General features: G+C 40.9%; 1 protein-coding gene across 18 annotated transcripts in view; it reads left to right on the top strand.

The window, feature by feature from the left end:
* Positions 1-19,480, top strand: part of DLG2 (discs large MAGUK scaffold protein 2) — a 1,493,215-nt gene that overhangs the window by 1,454,748 nt on the left and 18,987 nt on the right. For 11 of the 18 annotated variants that reach the window (XM_073336088.1, XM_073336081.1, XM_073336158.1 and 8 more), the window contains 2 exons: positions 9,551-9,650; positions 14,837-14,878. In XM_073336088.1, the coding sequence (XP_073192189.1) occupies positions 9,551-9,650; positions 14,837-14,878 (142 nt within the window). Of the gene's footprint in view, positions 1-9,550; positions 9,651-10,653; positions 10,700-14,836; positions 14,879-19,480 lie in introns of all 18 variants that reach the window. The other 7 variants (XM_073336128.1, XM_073336117.1, XM_073336250.1 and 4 more) reach the window with 3 other exon arrangements.

The raw sequence follows: 19,480 nt of genomic DNA, 5'->3' as shown, positions 1-19,480 counted from the left end.
CCCTACACTAGGGAGATGTGGGATAAGAACACCCTCACACACACATAGGTCTGACCCTGATGTCCAATAGTTAAAAATTGGCTTAAACCCTTAAACCTTTTGATCACACCCATGAAGTCTAAAAATACAAATGTTTTAAATGAAAGCTGAGAGATGAGAATCTGACCTGATTCCCTGACTCCAGGAGCCAGGCACCTGTCATGTTCCTGTCATGCCTATTAACCTAGCCCTGTTTGCGTAACTTAATTTCTTCCTAATTTAATTGCTTAATCATGCAACTTTAATTTATGCTTGAACGGAATTATACTTACCTTCTCTACACTGGATGGATCAAAGTTTTAGTCCACTGACAGTCTTTGAATGTGCAGTAAGGTATTCTTAACCTGATGCATATAGTCCTAAGGTCTCTCTTTACCCAACACTCCAAAAAGGCAGCATAATAAGGTTCCTTATGTAAATCATTCTCTATACACAATAGGCCTGTTTCTGCACTGCCTATCACTGTTGTTTACATCTGTGTGAGGTGAGTGCCCAAGTGTAGTGGTAATAAATGATTAACACAAGGTGCAAGACTGGGGAGAAGCAGGTTCTGTGTAAAAGCACACATGACTAATAACATGTTATCCAGTGGATCAGATTAACTGAAAATATTGAGTAATGGAAATCAATGCTGTAAACTTCACTTGAAACTCTAAGGAACAACCAATATTCAGTTGCAAATCAACGCTTTCCTGATCATCAGGAATTATGAAAAAGAGATAGGAAAACATCTGACCAAAACCAAACTAAATTTAAGATGAAAAGAAGTTTTCTAACAGATACTGCAAGATATATGAAGTGCCATGAGCACACACAAGCGAGCAGCATGCCAATGCTTTCTCATTATATGCACACAAATTTAACTGCTGATGCTTTGTGACAAAGCAGACTCATTGCTCATCATTATGGAATTACAGGGAGACATCTCCATGGTGCACCTGAGCGTAGAATGCCACTAAAAAGCCATCTTCTTATTTCCCTTGAAATGAATTATCCAATCTGCTTGGCACAATATTGCCAAAACAAAAATCAAATTTTTAATAATGCCAATTAAATTTTGTAGCAGTAGAGAGCACCATAAAAAAGAGAACTACACAGTGACCATATTACTTAGTGCAGTGACTCAGATAGTCTAACTCGGAGCTTGAGCTGGAATGAAGCCCAAGTTCGTGACGGCTGTGCGGGTAGTTAATTACAGAATCTCAGGCCTTTTTCTGCTCCAGTTTCTAGTAGATCATCTAGTTCTTTCCTCTCCCCCTCTCCCCTTCAAGTGCAGTGTTATTCCTCAGAGTATTTATTATTAGTAGATTTGTTTTAAATGTGCAAAGTGATTCTAGATTTCTTCCCTTCCTTTGGGGGAGACTATTTCACATTCTAATTGATTTCACTGTCAAGAAGTTTCTTCTTGTGTTGAATCTAAATTTCCCCTTTCTTTATTTTATCCCATTACTCTTCGTTGCTGTTACCACACTGCATAAATCCTTTCCATCTTTGTTGTTCTACATCCTTCAAATAGTTGTAAGATGATGTCCTACGTTGCTTGTCACTTAGCCAAGTTATGAATATTTAGGTCCTGGTGCTGCAAACACTCAGGCAGTGTGAGTAACTTTATATAGATGAATAGTCCTAATAGTTTTTAAACTAAGGGCGAAAGACAACAGGTGTGGGAGAGCACACAGTTCAGAAAGAGACATCCCTTAGGGGAGGATCTATTAATGGGGATTCTCTGTATCCTAGTAAGGAGGAGAGGATGGAAGGTGATAAAGTACAGTTAGGATCTGATCAGAAACAGTCAAATGAAAGAGTCCCATTTAATGACATCACATAACGGCAGATAGCTAAAAAGTGAGAAATTTTGTAAGTGCTTATATGCAAATGCTAGAAGTCTAAATACTAAGATTAGTGATCTTGAGTGCCTGGTATTAAATAAGGATATTGATACAATAGGCATCACAGAAATTTGGTGGAATGATGGTAATCAATGGAACACAGTAATACCAGGGTACAAAATGTATAGGAATGACAGAATCGGTTGTGCAGTTGTGGGAGTGGCACTATGTGTGAAAGAAAGCATTAGTCAAATATAATAAAAATCTTAAATGACTCAAACTGTGCCATAGAATCTTTATGGATAGAAATTCCAAGCTTCAATGATAAGAATATAGCAGTAGGGATATACTACCGACCACCTGACCAGGACAGTGATAGTGACTGTGAAATGCGCAGGGAGGTTAGAGAGGCTATAAAACTAGAAAACTCAGTAATAATAATGGGGGATTTCAACTATCCCCATATTGACTGGGTAAATGTCACGTCAGGACGGGATGCAGAGATAATGTTTCTTGACACCTTAAATGACTGCTTCTTGGAGCACCTAGTCCCAGAACCCACAAGACGCGAGGCAATTCTTGATTTAGTCCTAAGTGGAGCACAGGATCTGGTCCAAGAGGTGAGTATAGCTGAACCGCTTGGCAATAGCGACCATAATATAATTAAGTTTAACATCCTTGTTGCGGGGGAACACCAGAGAAGCCCACTGCAGTAGTATTTAACTTCAGAAAGGAAAACTACACAAACATGAGGAAGTTAGTTAAACAGAAATTTAAAAGTACAGTCCCAAAAATGAAATGCCTGCACACTGCATGGAAAATTTTTAAAATTTATAATAATAGAGACTCAAATTAAATGTTTACCCCAAACATAGAGGAACAAAAAATACCATCATGGCTAAACAACAAAGTAAAAGAAGTAGTTAGAGGCAAATAGGCACCCTTTAAAAATTGGAAGTTAAATCCCACTGAGGAAAATAGAAAGGAGCATAAACTCTAGCAAGTCAAGTGTAAAAGTATAATTAGGCAGGCCAAAAAAGAATTTGAAGACTAACTAGCCAATGACTCAAAAACTAGCAGCAAAAATATTAAGTACATCAGAAGCTAGAAGCCTGCTAAACAATCAGTGGGGCCACCGGATGATCAAGCTGCTAAAGGAGTACTCAAGAAAGATAAGGCCATTGCAATGAATTCACTGCAGAGGCTGTGAGAGAGATTCAGCGCCTGGCAAAATGGGGCACTGATTTCTAGGAGCTACCTGTAATATCAGTAATAAATAAGAATAACACCACCCATCCCAGCAAAATCCAAGGGAACACTACCTCCAGTTTGGTACTTTGCCCTTTATCACTACACTTTCTTTTTGAGTCTTCAGCCAATTTTCAGTCCATAAGGCAGTGTTCACATCTAAACCAATGGGTGAATTTTAAGAGTAAATTTTTGTGAGATACTAAATGACATGCTGAAATCTAAATATACAACACCTGCGGCAGTGACTTCATTCACTCATTTTGTAAACTAATCCAAATTTGTCATCAAGTTGACTGGCAAGATTTGTCCTTTTAAAACCGATGTTGCTTATTACTCATGATTTAATTCGCCTGTAGATTTTTGGTGATTTTTTTTTGGTGCCTGTTCTATTTCATTCAGGATTAAAATTAGGTTTCCTGGATAGTAAGTGGCATTAAAGGTTTTATCAGTTGGTTTGTCACTAAACAAATGTTCATATAAATATTTATAAATGTTAAAAATAGAAACAAAAATATACATTTCTAAGTATTAAACAAAACTTACCCTCATCTGGTGAAACTGAGCAGTAGGGGGTAGAATCATAGAATCATAGAATATCATAGACTCATAGACTCATAGAATATCAGGGTTGGAAGGGACCTCAGGAGGTCATCTAGTCCAACCCCCTGCTCAAAGCAGGACCAATTCCCAGTTAAATCATCCCAGCCAGGGCTTTGTCAAGCCTGACCTTAAAAACCTCTAAGGAAGGAGATTCTACCACCTCCCTAGGTAACGCATTCCAGTGTTTCACCACCCTCTTAGTGAAAAAGTTTTTCCTAATATCCAATCTAAACCTCCCCCACTGCAACTTGAGACCATTACTCCTCGTTCTGTCATCTGCTACCATTGAGAACAGTCTAGAGCCATCCTCTTTGGAACCCCCTTTCAGGTAGTTGAAAGCAGCTATCAAATCCCCCCTCATTCTTCTCTTCTGCAGGCTAAACAATCCCAGCTCCCTCAGCCTCTCCTCATAACTCATGTGTTCCAGTCCCCTAATCATTTTTGTTGCCCTTCGCTGGACTCTCTCCAATTTATCCACATCCTTCTTGAAGTGTGGGGCCCAAAACTGGACACAGTACTCCAGATGAGGCCTCACCAATGTCGAATAGAGGGGAACGATCACGTCCCTCGATCTGCTCGCTATGCCCCTACTTATACATCCCAAAATGCCATTGGCCTTCTTGGCAACAAGGGCACACTGCTGACTCATATCCAGCTTCTCGTCCACTGTCACCCCAGGTCCTTTTTCGCAGAACTGCTGCCTAGCCATTCGGTCCCTAGTCTGTAGCTGTGCATTGGGTTCTTCCGTCCTAAGTGCAGGACCATGCACTTATCCTTATTGAACCTCATCAGATTTCTTTTGGCCCAATCCTCCAATTTGTCTAGGTCCTTCTGTATCCTATCCCTCCCCTCCAGCGTATCTACCACTCCTCCCAGTTTAGTATCATCCGCAAATTTGCTGAGAGTGCAATCCACACCATCCTCCAGATCATTTATGAAGATATTGAACAAAACCGGCCCCAGGACCGACCCTTGGGGCACTCCACTTGATACCGGCTGCCAACTAGACATGGAGCCATTGATCACTACCCGTTGAGCCTGACAATCTAGCCAGCTTTCTACCCACCTTATAGTGCATTCATCCAGCCCATACTTCCTTAACTTGCTGACAAGAATACTGTGGAAGACCGTGTCAAAAGCTTTGCTAAAGTCAAGAAACAATACATCCACTGCTTTCCCTTCATCCACAGAACCAGTAATCTCATCATAAAAGGCGATTAGATTAGTCAGGCATGACCTTCCCTTGGTGAATCCATGCTGGCTGTTCCTGATCACTTTCTTCTCATGCAAGTGCTTCAGGATTGATTCTTTGAGGACCTGCTCCATGATTTTTCCAGGGACTGAGGTGAGGCTGACTGGCCTGTAGTTCCCAGGATCCTCCTTCTTCCCTTTTTTAAAGATTGGCACTACATTAGCCTTTTTCCAGTCATCCGGGACTTCCCCGGTTCGCCACGAGTTTTCAAAGATAATGGCCAATGGCTCTGCAATCACAGCCGCCAATTCCTTCAGCACTCTCGGATGCAACTCGTCCGGCCCCATGGACTTGTGCATGTCCAGCTTTTCTAAATAGTCCCTAACCACCTCTATCTCCACAGAGGGCTGGCCATCTCTTCCCCATTTTGTGATGCCCAGCGCAGCAGTCTGGGAGCTGACCTTGTTAGTGAAAACAGAGGCAAAGAAAGCATTGAGTACATTAGCTTTTTCCACATCCTCTGTCACTAGGTTGTCTCCCTCATTCAGTAAGGGGCCCACACTTTCCTTGGCTTTCTTCTTGTTGCCAACATACCTGAAGAAACCCTTCTTGTTACTCTTGACATCTCTGGCTAGCTGCAGCTCCAGGTGCAATTTGGCCCTCCTGATATCATTCCTACATGCCCAAGCAATATTTTTATACTCTTCCCTGTTCATATGTCCAACCTTCCACTTCTTGTAAGCTTCTTTTTTATGTTTAAGATCCGCTAGGATTTCACCATTAAGCCAAGCTGGTCGCCTGCCATATTTACTATTCTTTCGACTCATCGGGATGGTTTGTCCCTGTAACCTCAACAGGGATTCCTTGAAATACAGCCAGCTCTCCTGGACTCCTTTCCCCTTCAAGTTAGTCCCCCAGGGGATCCTGGCCATCCGTTCCCTGAGGGAGTCGAAGTCTGCTTTCCTGAAGTCCAGGGTCCGTATCCTGCTGCTTACCTTTCTTCCCTGTGTCAGGATCCTGAACTCAACCAACTCATGGTCACTGCCTCCCAGATTCCCATACACTTTTGCTTCCCCCACTAATTTTTTATTTTTTATCTGGGTATTTTTATCTGGCTTGTACTTCTTCATTGCGTTCCCAATTTCCAAATCTCTAGGTTCACAGAGAAACCAGGCTGGCAGATTTACCTTGATCTGAGCCTGCTCTAACCAAAATTCAGTTTTAGGCTTGGTCTACGCTATCAAATTATGTCGGTATGACTATGTTGCTCAGAGGTGTGGAAAATTGAATCTGTGTCTCCCAGAGCCAGGACTACTGTTCGAGCCACAGGACCCTGTAAAATGAGTGTAATAATGCTCCCATCTCTGAGGGATTTCCTGAGACTTAATGTTTGCAAAGCAGTTTCAAATTGTCAGGTAAAGGCAAACCATTGTTATAACATGGTGGGAAAAGGTGACATTGATTATGTGTTCCAACTCTAAAAGCCACTCCCTGATACCAATGTGACTTTTCAGTGCTCTGGGAGCTATCAGGTTGGTTGAATGAACTAGCTGAAGAAAGCATTTTGAATGTGCTAGGAAGCCACAATGGCTTTTCAGGCATCTCTTTAAAAGAAAGCTTTTCCCATCTACAAAACTACCCTGGAAAAGATACAGACATTAGATTCCATCAAGACCGTGTCTCTCATTCCAGTACAGTATAGATACATTACACAGAGAATACGGAATCAAACTTACTAGCAAAGACACCCGAATTCAAGAGTGATTTAGTTGAGTAGTGGGAAGGGTTTTTCTAAGACAGGATGATCTCTCTTAATATACAATTGTCAGAGTAATGTCCTGATGGATTCTGCAATGCTTATCACCAACTACTAAGTTAAAACCCTTGTTTTTTCCCCCTTCCCCCCCCTCCCCGAGACGTTCTTGTTAAACCCTGGATTTGTGCTGGAAATGGCCAAACTTGATTATCATACACATTGTAAGGAAAGTGATCACTTTAGATAAGCTATTACCAGCAGGAGAGTGGGGTGGGAGGAGGTATTTTTTCATGCTTTGTGTGTATATAAAAAGATCTTCTACACTTTCCATAGTATGCATCCGATGAAGTAAGCTGTATCTCATGAAAGCTTATGCTCAAATAAATTGGTTAGTCTCTAAGGTGCCACAAGTACTCCTTATCTTTAGATTAAAAATTAGATGTTTTGTTTAGCTTCACATGAATGTGTTACAATAATTTGTAAATAACATATTTTAGTGCTCCTTATAGAGAAAAACAGATTGATTATAGAAATGTTATTGACACAAAAAAAAACAGGGAAATTCTTTAAGGTCAAAAAAACTAAAGTATTATCCTGGTACAGTTATTTGAATATCTGTCACAACATGGAAGGTATTAAATCCAATACTATGCAACTGGACACACAATGGGCATTTGGTTAAGGGAGAGTGGATAGCAGGATAGCACATTTGTTATACTGGTGTCTTTTCTTGGAGCCAGAAAACCAGGTTTATGCCTAATTAATGTCATATTAGGAATTTTAAGCCAGGAAATTTGTGAACCCCATACTTTCTTTCTCTATGAAAAAGCAGTCTTTTCTAATAATTTAATATGCTAAGAAGAATGATCTTCTAGCTGTCCCATGCTATATTGCATAAGAAGTAAAAAAATAACAACACTTTTCTGGTTGAAATGTACTTGTTGCAGTTTTTGCTATAGATTGCTTGAGGGGAATAATTTTCATAAAGAGGATATCTTTTATAAATGTGAACTAGAATGGTGATTCGTCTTAATGTTTCTATGAACCACAGTATATTTATATACCAATTTGATAACCTTCTCTTCAATTCCAAACTGAAAAGGCATTTGGTAATGAAATGACTGATTTTAGACCACTTTGGTTTTTGAGGTATTATTGCATATATAATTTTTTCCTTTAAAAGTATATTATTATGTCAAACTTGGATTAATCATGACAAACAACATTTTCATAACCCAGGAAATGTTAACATATTACATTCCTTGCTTTGGAAAGATAAAAGAAGTGATCACAGAAAACACATTTTAATTTCCATTCTACCCTGCAGGCCATTTAAGTGATGTAATTTGCATGTCGACCCCGTTTTCACCCACAAATTACTGTAATCTGTCATGTTCATATTTTTAGTCCCTGGCTTTCTTTCATGTTTGAATTGTTTTGACTTTGCATGCTGTCTGTATTACTTGTGCATGACATCTACATTAATTTCAGGTTGAATGTTTGAAAGATATTCATGGATCATTTATTCTACATGTGTATTTTTTTCTTTTGTTTTCAGTTACTAAAGTTTAAATATGCTTGACATGTAAAAGTGGCATGAAACTTTTGTGACACAAGTAAAATACCTGTTTTCATAGGTTTTTTAAGTGTTAAATTTTTTGACTTCACATCTTTTAGAAATCTGTTGTATTCTAGAACACCTTCTATGCTGTTAACATAACAAATTATATTATCAGCTGCTGACCTTATTTAATTGTATATTTAGGACCAAATCCTGGTTCCTTTATTCATGCAAACAGTCCCAAAGAAATTAGATTAATTGCTTAAGTGAGATGAGAAGAAATTGGCACTGAATGCCTAATGCCTATATCCTGCTACGATTTAATATAATGTGATGAAGCCTTACAGCTGTCTACAAAAATAACACCTTTTTTCACACAAAATGACCATTCACCTAAGTATTAACTCGCCATATGTAGAGTTTTGGCAGGATATGCAGCTGAAATTGCTCAGAAATATTGTGCAGCAGCAGAATTCAATTACAAGATTATATAAAACTGAAACTATATGCACCAAGACTAATGAATGACAATGGTGTACAAACTAAAATGAAAGTATTGTCCCTTTGATTACTTGAACAAGTCTTTGAATTGTACCTCACACATTTCAAAATTAAGGGGGGGAAATAAAACTTTTTTTATGGAACTTGAAACAGCTGCCAAAAATAAATATGTATTTTTAATTGGCACAGAGTTGAACGTGCATGTCTACTGAAAGTGAATCTATGGACCTCTTCGATTTCTCCTGTACAGCCTACTCTTTTCTAGACAGTGAATTAATTCTGGGCAGAATTTACTATGATTAAAGATCAGTGGTCTGATCTTGAGATATACTGAGCCACTCACAATTGCCATTGACTTCAATTTGAGTGGCAGGTGCTCAGCACTTCTCAGGTGACATGCCCTGGAGAGGCTGAACCAAAACCCCAGATCCAAGCACCCCTGAAATTTGGATGGGAGGAGAGGGAGAAATCAGAATCCATGACCATATTTGGATCCAAATGTTATAAATGGATCCTATCATTATAATGGGCTAAACCAAAACTCTTTATTGGAACAACCCCAAGCTTTGGAGATTCAAAATCTGGATCTGAAGTTTGTGGCTTGAGCCCATCTGTAATAAAACTGATCAGTCTTCAAGACATTATGTCCTTTAACCTGCAATCCTATTGAAAATCATTTCTAATTCTTTTCAACCACTTGGTTTTGACTGGTTTGAGTCACTACAGTTCTCTCCACTTTTACAAACTAGTTGTTTTGTCAGCATGAGTGTGACAACAATTAGACGTCCCTGTTTTTGCCCCATGCCTTTTCTCCTTCACAGTCATTCAATGACAAGCGTAAAAAGAACTTCATCTTTTCACGAAAATTCCCATTCTACAAGAGCAAGGAGCAGAGTGAGCAGGAAACAAGTGATCCAGAACGTAAGTAACCTCTTGGAGATGATGTCACATGCAGCACAAAAATGGGTGACACGCATGACACCAGTACCCCACACATCTAGGCATACAAATATCAAAGGCAGGCAGGTGAGGTATTACTACTGTGACCAATGTATGATTGCAGTCTGGATCCAGCTGGTGCTCCCTTCCCTTGAAACATTCTTTTCAGAGTAAGATAAAGCAGTGACCTTGGCTTCTGGCTGGAAGAGTTCAGTGTATAAATTTCTTCCCTTTTTCATAAATGTTGCTGATTATTTTTGTTGTTTTAAATCCAGTTCTTTCCTAGATAAAATGTTCGAATCCAGAACTGGCCCAAACTGATGTAAAAACAATTTCTCCTAAATTATTACATTAATTTTATTTTTGGTTTAAAAACCCCCACAAACATTCCAGAATCATTTTTGTGTCTACTACTTTTTGGACTTAATCTAGATGGTTCTAATCTCCTTGTTGATTACCATTGATCACTTTGTTGAGTGTTTTAATCCTGAACTGAAAACCACACTCGGTGACTTTTTCTATTTCTCATCAGTTTTCTTCTAATTTTAAACAGTAAAGTTAAAGCAATGGTAATCCTCTTAATAGAATCTGGTCACTCACTGCATGCCTACATTATATATTCTGAGTATCCAGAATAATGTAATGTGTATGCTGATATTATATCAGAAGAAATGTAGCTTTTTTCCCCTCTCCCTTAATATTCTTTCCCTGAAAATTGATCTGCTAAGGATTCTTTGTTTTTTTGGTTTTGGTTTTCTTTAACTGTAGCAGCAGAGAGTACATAATGGTCACTGTCTTTTTCATTGGGGAACATTACTGTGGAATGTGGGTTTAAAGTTGTTTCAAAAAGAGAAAGCAGGGATCCAGATTGCTCCATCTGCATGGTCAGTCATGGTAGTATCCATTTCAACTCCACTGACTTCTTCCTTCCTCTTCTGCGGCTGTTCTTCCTTTCTCATTGCTCTCTCTGGGGACTTCCGTGCAGGACATCCCCGGATTAGGTGACGACGGTTATGGAACAAAGACTCTGAGTAAGTTCCCAGGAATGGTCACTTCAACTTTTTTTTTTTGTGTTCTGTTTTTGTTTTGGCTTTTGTTCCTTCTCTGAGGACCTTCCATTCCCAGCATGCACAAGATAGAGTTTTATTTGTTACCCAGCTGTGAATGCACCAAAAATGTTTCAGTTGTTTTGTTCTGCATGACAATATTTAATAACATATAGTGAATCAAACAGACACTTTTACTTCTGATGTAATAACTCCTTTTGTTTCTAACAGTAAGTTTTTGTTCCCATCATGACAATTCTGTAGACAGTAGCATACCTAGAACTTGTACTGCTGCCTAGAATGCGCCTTTGAGCAGCAATCCATCTTGATATGAAGGGAAATTTAAACATCTTGAGAAGATCAATAGAAAATTATTTATGCTGCCGCTTCTGCATTTTCAGCTTTTTGCATGGGAGTGTTTGTTACTTTGCCAGATTGTAGATTAGTAGGTTGCTGTTAATGGAAGAAACTATTTGCAGGCGAGGAAAGACATAACCTTCTCCATAACTAATTTTAGATCTGTGTCACCATTAGCGACCAATCCTTTGTCACTACACTTGAGCAATTTCTTTTTCTGGTATGCAGTGATCCTACCTCAGGAATTGGTATTATAGAGAATGCAGCATTTTGCCAGATGATTCTTCAAAAATAATTTGTTTCCTGTAATTTATTTCTAGAGAAATTGCATAGAATGAAATAAATTATTTGCAGCTGAATTCCATGTACTTAACTACATTAGTATGCTGTATCCAGCCCTGAATAAGTCCAGCATAATAATACTACTTACATATGAATTGGCTGTTTTCTTCCTTCAATGCTTATTCTTTTTCTTAAGACACTGATTAATTGAGGCATAATGTATGTGAATGTTACATTGCATCACCTACTGTTCTGTATGTGATTTGGGTTTTTTAATTGACATGTTAAGTCATATAATGGTTGGCTTTCCTTTTTAAAGGTGAAAACTTAATCTCTTGAACAGCAGAGGGAGAGTTATACAATGCTAGTTTTCTGGATGATGTGCAGAATTTTGATTTTGCCGTGACTGAATAGCTTACGGAAAGCATGATAGCAATGCATGTAGCACCTTCTCTGCATTGCATAAAATGAACCAGGGTCCATCTGATTAGATAAAGCCCTACTGAATACCTCTGCCCGGAAAAAGAAAGGTCTCCCTAATATACCATTTTATTGTGCTTGCAAACTATTTGCTAACTTCCTCCATTGTTAATACTGAAGCTAGTTTTCAACTATCAGCACAATTCTAGATCCCTGCAGCCCCACCCCGATAGTACATGTATCATGTATATTAAACCAACACATCATTTTTAATGGCACACAGCCTTATGAGAGGCTGTAGATTATTGGTTAGTAGAGGCCTTCGTGATTCTGTATAAAACATCAATCTGATACCACATGTGTTAACAACAACAAGTGCTACTATTACTACGAGTCTGTAAGTATAGGTTTTAAAGAGATATCATCAGGATAAATTTTGCTCCAAATGTAAAAATGAACCTTTTACTAAACCCTAAAACCAATGTTTTCCATGATTGTTTTTAATTATCATTCCTTCCCCACCCCACCCCCATTTCTGCAGTGCCACTCAACACATGGACAGCTGTGCATATTTGGAGGAGGGCATGGTACACTGGGGGTGGGCAGGGGAGAGGCAGGGTGCTCTCTGTGGTATTGTCGCTTGACAGGCCCATGGGGAAACAACCTTGGCCATAAATGCTGATTCTGCTGTTGCTCTCTCTCTCTCTCTCTCTGGGGAGTATTAACTTCTGTGAGTTGCCTCCCTTTAGTGGGAGGGTATGAGCCAGCTGCAAGTGGGCAGGCAGTAACAGTGTGAGTTTAGATAGGAGCCCAAGGAATATTGTGGAGGAGCGAGGTCTTTCCATGCCTCACCTCTGAATGGATGCCCCAGTCTGAGGATCCCAGGACAGTTGCCAGCGATGCCCCCTGCCCACTGATTTTCAGTACCCCAATCCCATTCATACATGATGGGGTAGGAGCTCAGACTGCAGAGTCTTCCTTTGGCCTCCTTGTGGCTCTATCCACAGCAAGGCATGGTTTATGTTGTGGTGGATGCTGGCTACATACAGCACCTGCTTTTCATTTGAGGAGCATATTGGCGTAAGACATTATTTTGCTGAAGCACATTCTGTTTGTCCTGGAACTAGATTTTTACATCCAATCACATCTAATTATGAGACTATGATTGGTCTGATATGCATCTTGCTCAGTGAATATCTTTCCTGTAAAAGCCAACAGCTGCCCAGACCTGTTCATCAACAATGCAAAATTCAGAAATATTTGACAGCTCCTAACAGTCTTTACCAGTAATTTTTTTGTGCTCTGGAGACTTTGCCAAGGACACGTACAGCTGATGATGATGCTTGGAAAAAGTGGCCCAAGGCCACATGTTCATTAGTTTAACAATATAAACTCCAGAGGAAGAGCAGGCCATGCAGCTGTATAGACATCATGGCCCAAATGTTCAAAAATGGTCTCTCCTTCTGGGTGGCTCAGTTTTTTGGTGCCCAACTGTAGACACACATAGGACTTTGCATCTAACACACCAGTTGAATTAAGTCAATACATCTCTTCAACTGGGCACCAAAAATGAAGCCACCCAAAATTAGTGACTACAGATCATTATGCCAGTTGTACCCTCTATGTCTGCTAGGAGCTGGCATCCTTTAAAAAGAGGAAACCAACCTTAATGGTGTTGTCAAATTGAGGATGAAATTGAGTCCCCCAGAGGGGCCTATATTAACTTTTTACCAATTTTGGGGTGGGGACTCATCTCTGTCTCCTATCCCTCCACCCCAGTAAATGAGCATTATGGAACAAAAACCATAAACTATGACCAGGATCTTTTAGATGCATCTGGGAGGGCTGTGGGCCAGCTGCAAGTGGAGAAGCAGTTCCAGTTGGCTGCCGTCTTCTATGTTCTGATCAAAGATTTTCCCCGCCATGTTTGAATGTCTGAACTCATGACCAAAAGACTAACCCCATCTGACCTTAGAGGCCCTGGATGTCCATAGACAACCCAAGTTCCCACATATGATGAGCTTGTCCAAAGTTCTTCATGCCCTTACTGAGTTCCAGTGATACCTGCCCAGAGCTACCTGGTTGGTGGGCTCACTCCAAAAGCACAAAGGAAAAAAACATTAGTCCTGCCAACTGCCCCTTCATAAACCACCCCTCTCAGTCCCACTCCTAACCCTTCCAAACACAGTTTCCTTCCCCTTGGTCCAGGCAGGCAAGATATTTCTGGAAGACAGTGTTGAGGTCCCCAGGGGGAGTGGGTATTGTTATGGGGTTTCTTACACTTTTCTCTGAAGGAGCCAGTACTGGAGACAGGATACTGGACTAGTTGAACCGCAGTTCAGCATCCTGATGGTAACTCCTATGTTCCTATGGCTGCATCCAGGCTGCTTCTGACAAAGATCCTCCCTCCCTCCCCCAGCCCAAATCTTGAGGGCATTAATCTTGGTAACTGCCAGTACTGTCTGAAAAAGGTTCTGACAAGCCCTGTTATTTTCATAACTGGTATTCTTGCTTTATGGTGTGCGTTACATAAATAAAAATAAAACATATGGTAAAACCCATTGATTGGCAAACCCTGACTAAGATACCTTGCACAATGACTAATGATCGGCACAAAGGGTGGAAGAAGAGCTCTAACTGTAATGAGAACGGTTCCTATGCATTAATTGTACACATTATTCATAATTAATAATAATCTGCCGAAACACCCAGGTCTTTGCATAATTAGCCTATAAGTCTTGGGAAGTATGAATGGACTGCCATGTATTTTGGCATAGAGATGTTTGGGATGTCACTGCCCCTTTATACAATTCATCAAGGGGGAGACATGCCACTGCCAGAGACATTACTAGCCACAGGTGTGTAGCCCCCTTCTTGATATACCAAGAGATAAAGCTTTCATCTTCCTGGTATGAGTTATCTGGGCTTTTCAGATGGAGCTGCTGCACTGATTTTACTTCCACTCTGGACACTCACCTTTGCATGAATGTGGCAGATCTTTTAAGTTCTAGCTGCTTTGCGGTGCTTGGTTATATTCTTTAATTTGCTGTACTGTTCTTGCAGAACATGTTTCCTCTAATGCCAGCGATAGCGAAAGTAGCTACAGTAAGTTATTGCTTTCGTTTGGGGCTCTTTACATTGCATTGCTTGTTTTGTTTTGTTTTTCTCTCCTTGTTGCTCTTTTTAACTTCAAAAAAAGAAGATTATTATTGGAGCAAATGGCTTGAAATGCAAATTTCTAACCATATTTCGGGAACGAAACTGTAAAAAGAGAAATGGTATCCCTTATGCAGCTAATGAGCATGAGTTTTGTTAATTTGAACGCTTTCTAGGAAATGAAACCAAACTGACTTTGGGAAGGTTTACGAAAATTTAGATTTCTTGGGTACTATAGGGTAAAGTCTCAGCAGGGATGGCTCAGCATAATCATGGCATTTCTTGATGCCTCTTTTAAAAGGAAAACTACTCCACAAGAGCCAAATTCGCAAAAGCCCGGCCTCCCTTGTGCACTTGCAATTTGCACTAGCAGCTGAGTGGCAAAGAAAGGAGTCAAGGTGCAAGTTCTCTGCCAGGGTGCCAATCTCTTAAGTGCAGACTGCACCTTCAGAAAAGTAGGGTGGGCCTTAGGCCTTTGGAAACTTTACCCCGAATCTCAAACATTCCTTACAAATTGAGGCCACGATCATGCAATTTGAGCCACAGAGATGGACTGCTACGGGCATGGAGTCCATTTGCATGAATCAGATTGCAGGATCAAGACCTTAATGGGGATTGTTTGCGTCAATTAATGATATTGAAATATTCAGGTATTAATGATACTGAAATGTATTAATGACACTTAACATTGCCTGAATATTTCAAACATTTTTCAAAAAGTGGTGAGAAAAGCACAAAATGAGTAATTAAAATGTGACACGATTGTCTGTATGAGAAAAGATAACCAAAAAAACTAGGTTACTCTCCAAATATCAATCTGTTTATTTGATTGCATCAAGCTGTTTGCTTAGCATATGCAGTTGTTCACCAGTCACAGAGCACTTGTCTTGGGTTAAGTACCTGTATGCATTAAGGTTACCATTGGTTTCAAACCACACAGTTACTTGTCTTGATATAGTGTGTAGCAGGCAGTTACTGTTAATAAACACTGCTTTGTTTCAGCAAAGTAGATTTTTTTACTCCATTCAGAAATGAAAGACTAGTTTTTATTTTCCTGTAGTGAAAATGATTCCCTGGAAAGCAATTGCCAGAGCTACAAGAAAATTGTCGGCACATTGAAACTGCAGAAGATCTCCTTTAAATCCAGCTTAATATTTGCTGTGTCCTCTGTTGGGGAAGGATTGATGGTCTTGTGATCAAGGCACAAGGCTGGGAGTCAAGAGGCCCAGCTTCTTTTCCATCTTCTGTCCCAGACTTTCTGTATAACCTTGGGCAAGTTCGTTAAGGCTAAATTTTCCATGATTTGCATGGGTGCAAATACCCATTCATGTGCTTATTCCAGAGTGCAAGTGAGAGAGTACATGGGGCTTCCAGATGGGTGGCTGAACAGGTTGAGTGTGTATGTACAGAAAGTAGATGTGGCTTCAGGGGCTGGCGCACAAAATCTATTTCCAAAATTGCCTCATGGGCCAGGGTAACTAGCTCACTTGATGTGGGTTATGTAGCTGCTTGTCATAAGTGCAGGTTTAGGGGTGAAAGAGAGGGGCAGGCAGGGTGTGGGATGGTTAATGGGGAGAAGGAGGCAGGAGCCATGCAGGTGTTCTCTGCAAAGTTACAATTCCCCTCTGTCCTGGGTGAGGTGGGTAGGACCCATCTTGCCCTGAAGGTATCCAAACTGCATAGTGTTGGCTGGGGCCACCCCAGATAACAGGGGGTTCAGGGCTGGTCTTCCCACAACTGTGGTGACAAGGGGAGTGTTCTCAGCCCTCTGTGGGATCGGCTTTGCTATCAAGCAGTAGATGAAGCAATCCTGCCAAGAGAAATGGGCTGTGCCCATAGGGCCAATTTGCACATGCTAATAATTCACTAACATCTGCAGCTGGGTACATGGCCACGCAGCCCTGGGTGGCCAGCAGCTTTGACACCCAAACTTTGGAAATGACCCACACAGATGGTCACATTGGCGGGTCTGCTGCAGCCTGACTGGCATACAAATGCTAAATGGCAAGGGCAAACCAACATAGCACACTCCCATGGAGACTTTCTTCTGGGTCTCATTCAGTCTATTCCTACCTGGCTCTCGAGTCCCTCCACTAACACCAAAAGTTTCTTCCTTCCCCACTCCTCAGCTGCCTTCAGCAAACACCCTCTGAGTAAATTATGGCTACTGAGACACAGACTAACCACAAGCAGGCGCGGGGAGGGGCACATACAGGACACAGTGCCAATGACTCACTGCCCACATCATTGAGGCAGGGTGGCCAGAGACAAATATAGCCTTTCACGGGAACTTTAGTGGTGTTATTTCACTCTGTGCTTCTGACCTCGTGTGCTGGTGCACAGAAGCCTGCCCCAAGTGTCTTTTGTTGTGCAGTGGGAAGTAGTCATCAGATTCAGGTGGAAGGAGCCCTAATTTCCCACCATCCAGCAGCCAAATGAGGCCAATCCCCAAAATGGCACAGGTGCAGAACACAACTGGGAAACATTTAAAATAGAGATAAATGGGGGTTTCTCGGACACTGCAAAAAGCCAAATCTACTTGTTGCTAAATAATAACTGTGCATAAGGTACCAGTGACCGTGATATCTACATGTTCCTTGAAGGGACTGCCTGGTTGTCCAGGGCCAGGGCTCCTAGTGCATACAAATGCTTATCTTCCTCTGATTTGAAATGCTCTCCTGTAGTTTAGCCATGAGATTCCTATGCAGCCCAGGCTTGCCATGGCCTCAGATGTAGTTGACACAGTCTCTTCACAGCTCCAAGGCTTCCAGAGCAACCATCAGTCTGAAGAACTCCAGTTCAGATTTAACCAGACACCCTCAGGACACACCGTAGAGCAGCTCATATGCAGAGGCTCTAGAACCTTCAACACTGGTAGGAGGCAGAGGACCATCCCTTATGGCACAGATTACCTGGAATGAGGGTAATCTATCAGGCCATTGCCACACTTGGTCTTTAGCAGCAGCCCTTCCCCTTCTTCGATACCAAATCCAGTTACCTTAAATTGCCAAGTCAAGCTGTCCTCTAGTCAAGGGCCCAAACCATAGAAAAGCATAAGAAATCCGGGAAAATATCCATTTGGGGTGATTTGGGGAGCCCAATTTATAATACCATAAGGGGCCTGATTTTCAGAAGGCTGGGACTCATGAGGAGAAACGAAGGAGGGTATAGAGGAGAAATAGGAGTCTGCTGGGGATAAAGAAGAAATCTAGATGCCATTTGAAAGCAAAATGACAGAGGGTAGAATTTTCAAAGGCATCTGAGTGAGTGAGATCTCATAGAAGATCCAGGGGGTTGGCTCTTCATTCACACAGGCACGTCTGAAAATGTTACCTATGGTCTAAACTATGAAATGTTCAGTCCTACCGGCACACTCCTCCCTGCCTACTACGTTTTTTTTAAATGAAATGAAAAAACTAGAAGCTGGCTGAGGGGAAAAGCAAATTCCCAGTGGACAAAAGGTCTCCCACAATGAATAATTCTGTTCTTGCCACTGGAGTCTGGATACTTGGGGGACACAGCCCCATCACTAGAACTTTGCTTGAGCTGCATTTGGAGCCAACTCTGTTGTAAACAAGCTCCTCACCAGGACTGCCATTGTGGGTTAGATGGGGAATCTGAGAAGCCAAATGTTTGTATGATCAGACAGGATGTGCAAGTTACTTCACTAATATGCAGTGAGATAAGTGCTGACATGCCAACTTGTCTGGCTTTACGTTGCCAGCTGGTAAAATGAAACTGCTAAGGGGGGTGGGAAGCAGAGCTGAAAACTGTAAATATATGGGAAGCACATAGAAAATTGCTGGAGAGCGCAATGGCGCTGCATTGCTGTTTGTGTTGCAAATGTTGTAGCACACCCATTCCCTACTGTTATCCAGTCGAATGAAACAGAAAGGGGGAGGTCTACCCCACCACATTCTACCTTCCAGACACAATCAGCCTGTCACACGCTGTATAGAAAACTGAGAGATTAAGGAAACTGTGATATTTAGAAAAAGAAGTGAGTGGCAAGTGCATGGGGGAGGAGTGGAGTTCCTGCAAGATTTTCACATTTTTCCCCATCAGACAAGACAAATCATCTCCGCAATCTGAGTCATGCTGTTCTGCATTTTTCTAGTAGGATTCTGGCTATTGCGTAACATTTTTCTTACTTTTTCTTCTAATGAGGAGTAATCAGTGAAAAGACACTGTTCATGGCTAGTGTTCAAAACCTTTTATTACTTGGTCACTCTTAAAACCCATTCCAAATCATCTATGCAATTGTGAAAGTTTGGCAATGAAGTCGTCTTAATGGTGTCCAGGCGGTACCCTTTAGTGTGATTAATAGAGGCAGTCAAAAATGATATTTGTTTCTGTGGAAAATTGGAATACCAAAATATTTTAGTTTTCAGCAAAAGTATTTAATTTGTGAGTGTTTGGTTTTTCTGACAACAAAATTGAAATTTTCTATGGAAAGCAGGAGCATTTCACACACAAAGTCATGTAAGCAAAAACCCAATTTTCTGTCAGAAAACAGCATGAAACAGAAAATTTTTGACCAGCCTTGCAATT

The sequence above is a fragment of the Lepidochelys kempii genome, chromosome 1, assembly GCF_965140265.1.
Source record: "Lepidochelys kempii isolate rLepKem1 chromosome 1, rLepKem1.hap2, whole genome shotgun sequence".
Lineage (NCBI taxonomy): Eukaryota > Metazoa > Chordata > Testudines > Cheloniidae > Lepidochelys > Lepidochelys kempii.
The sequence above is the reverse complement of the archived record's forward strand: the minus strand, read 5'-3'. Positions and strand labels throughout refer to the sequence as shown.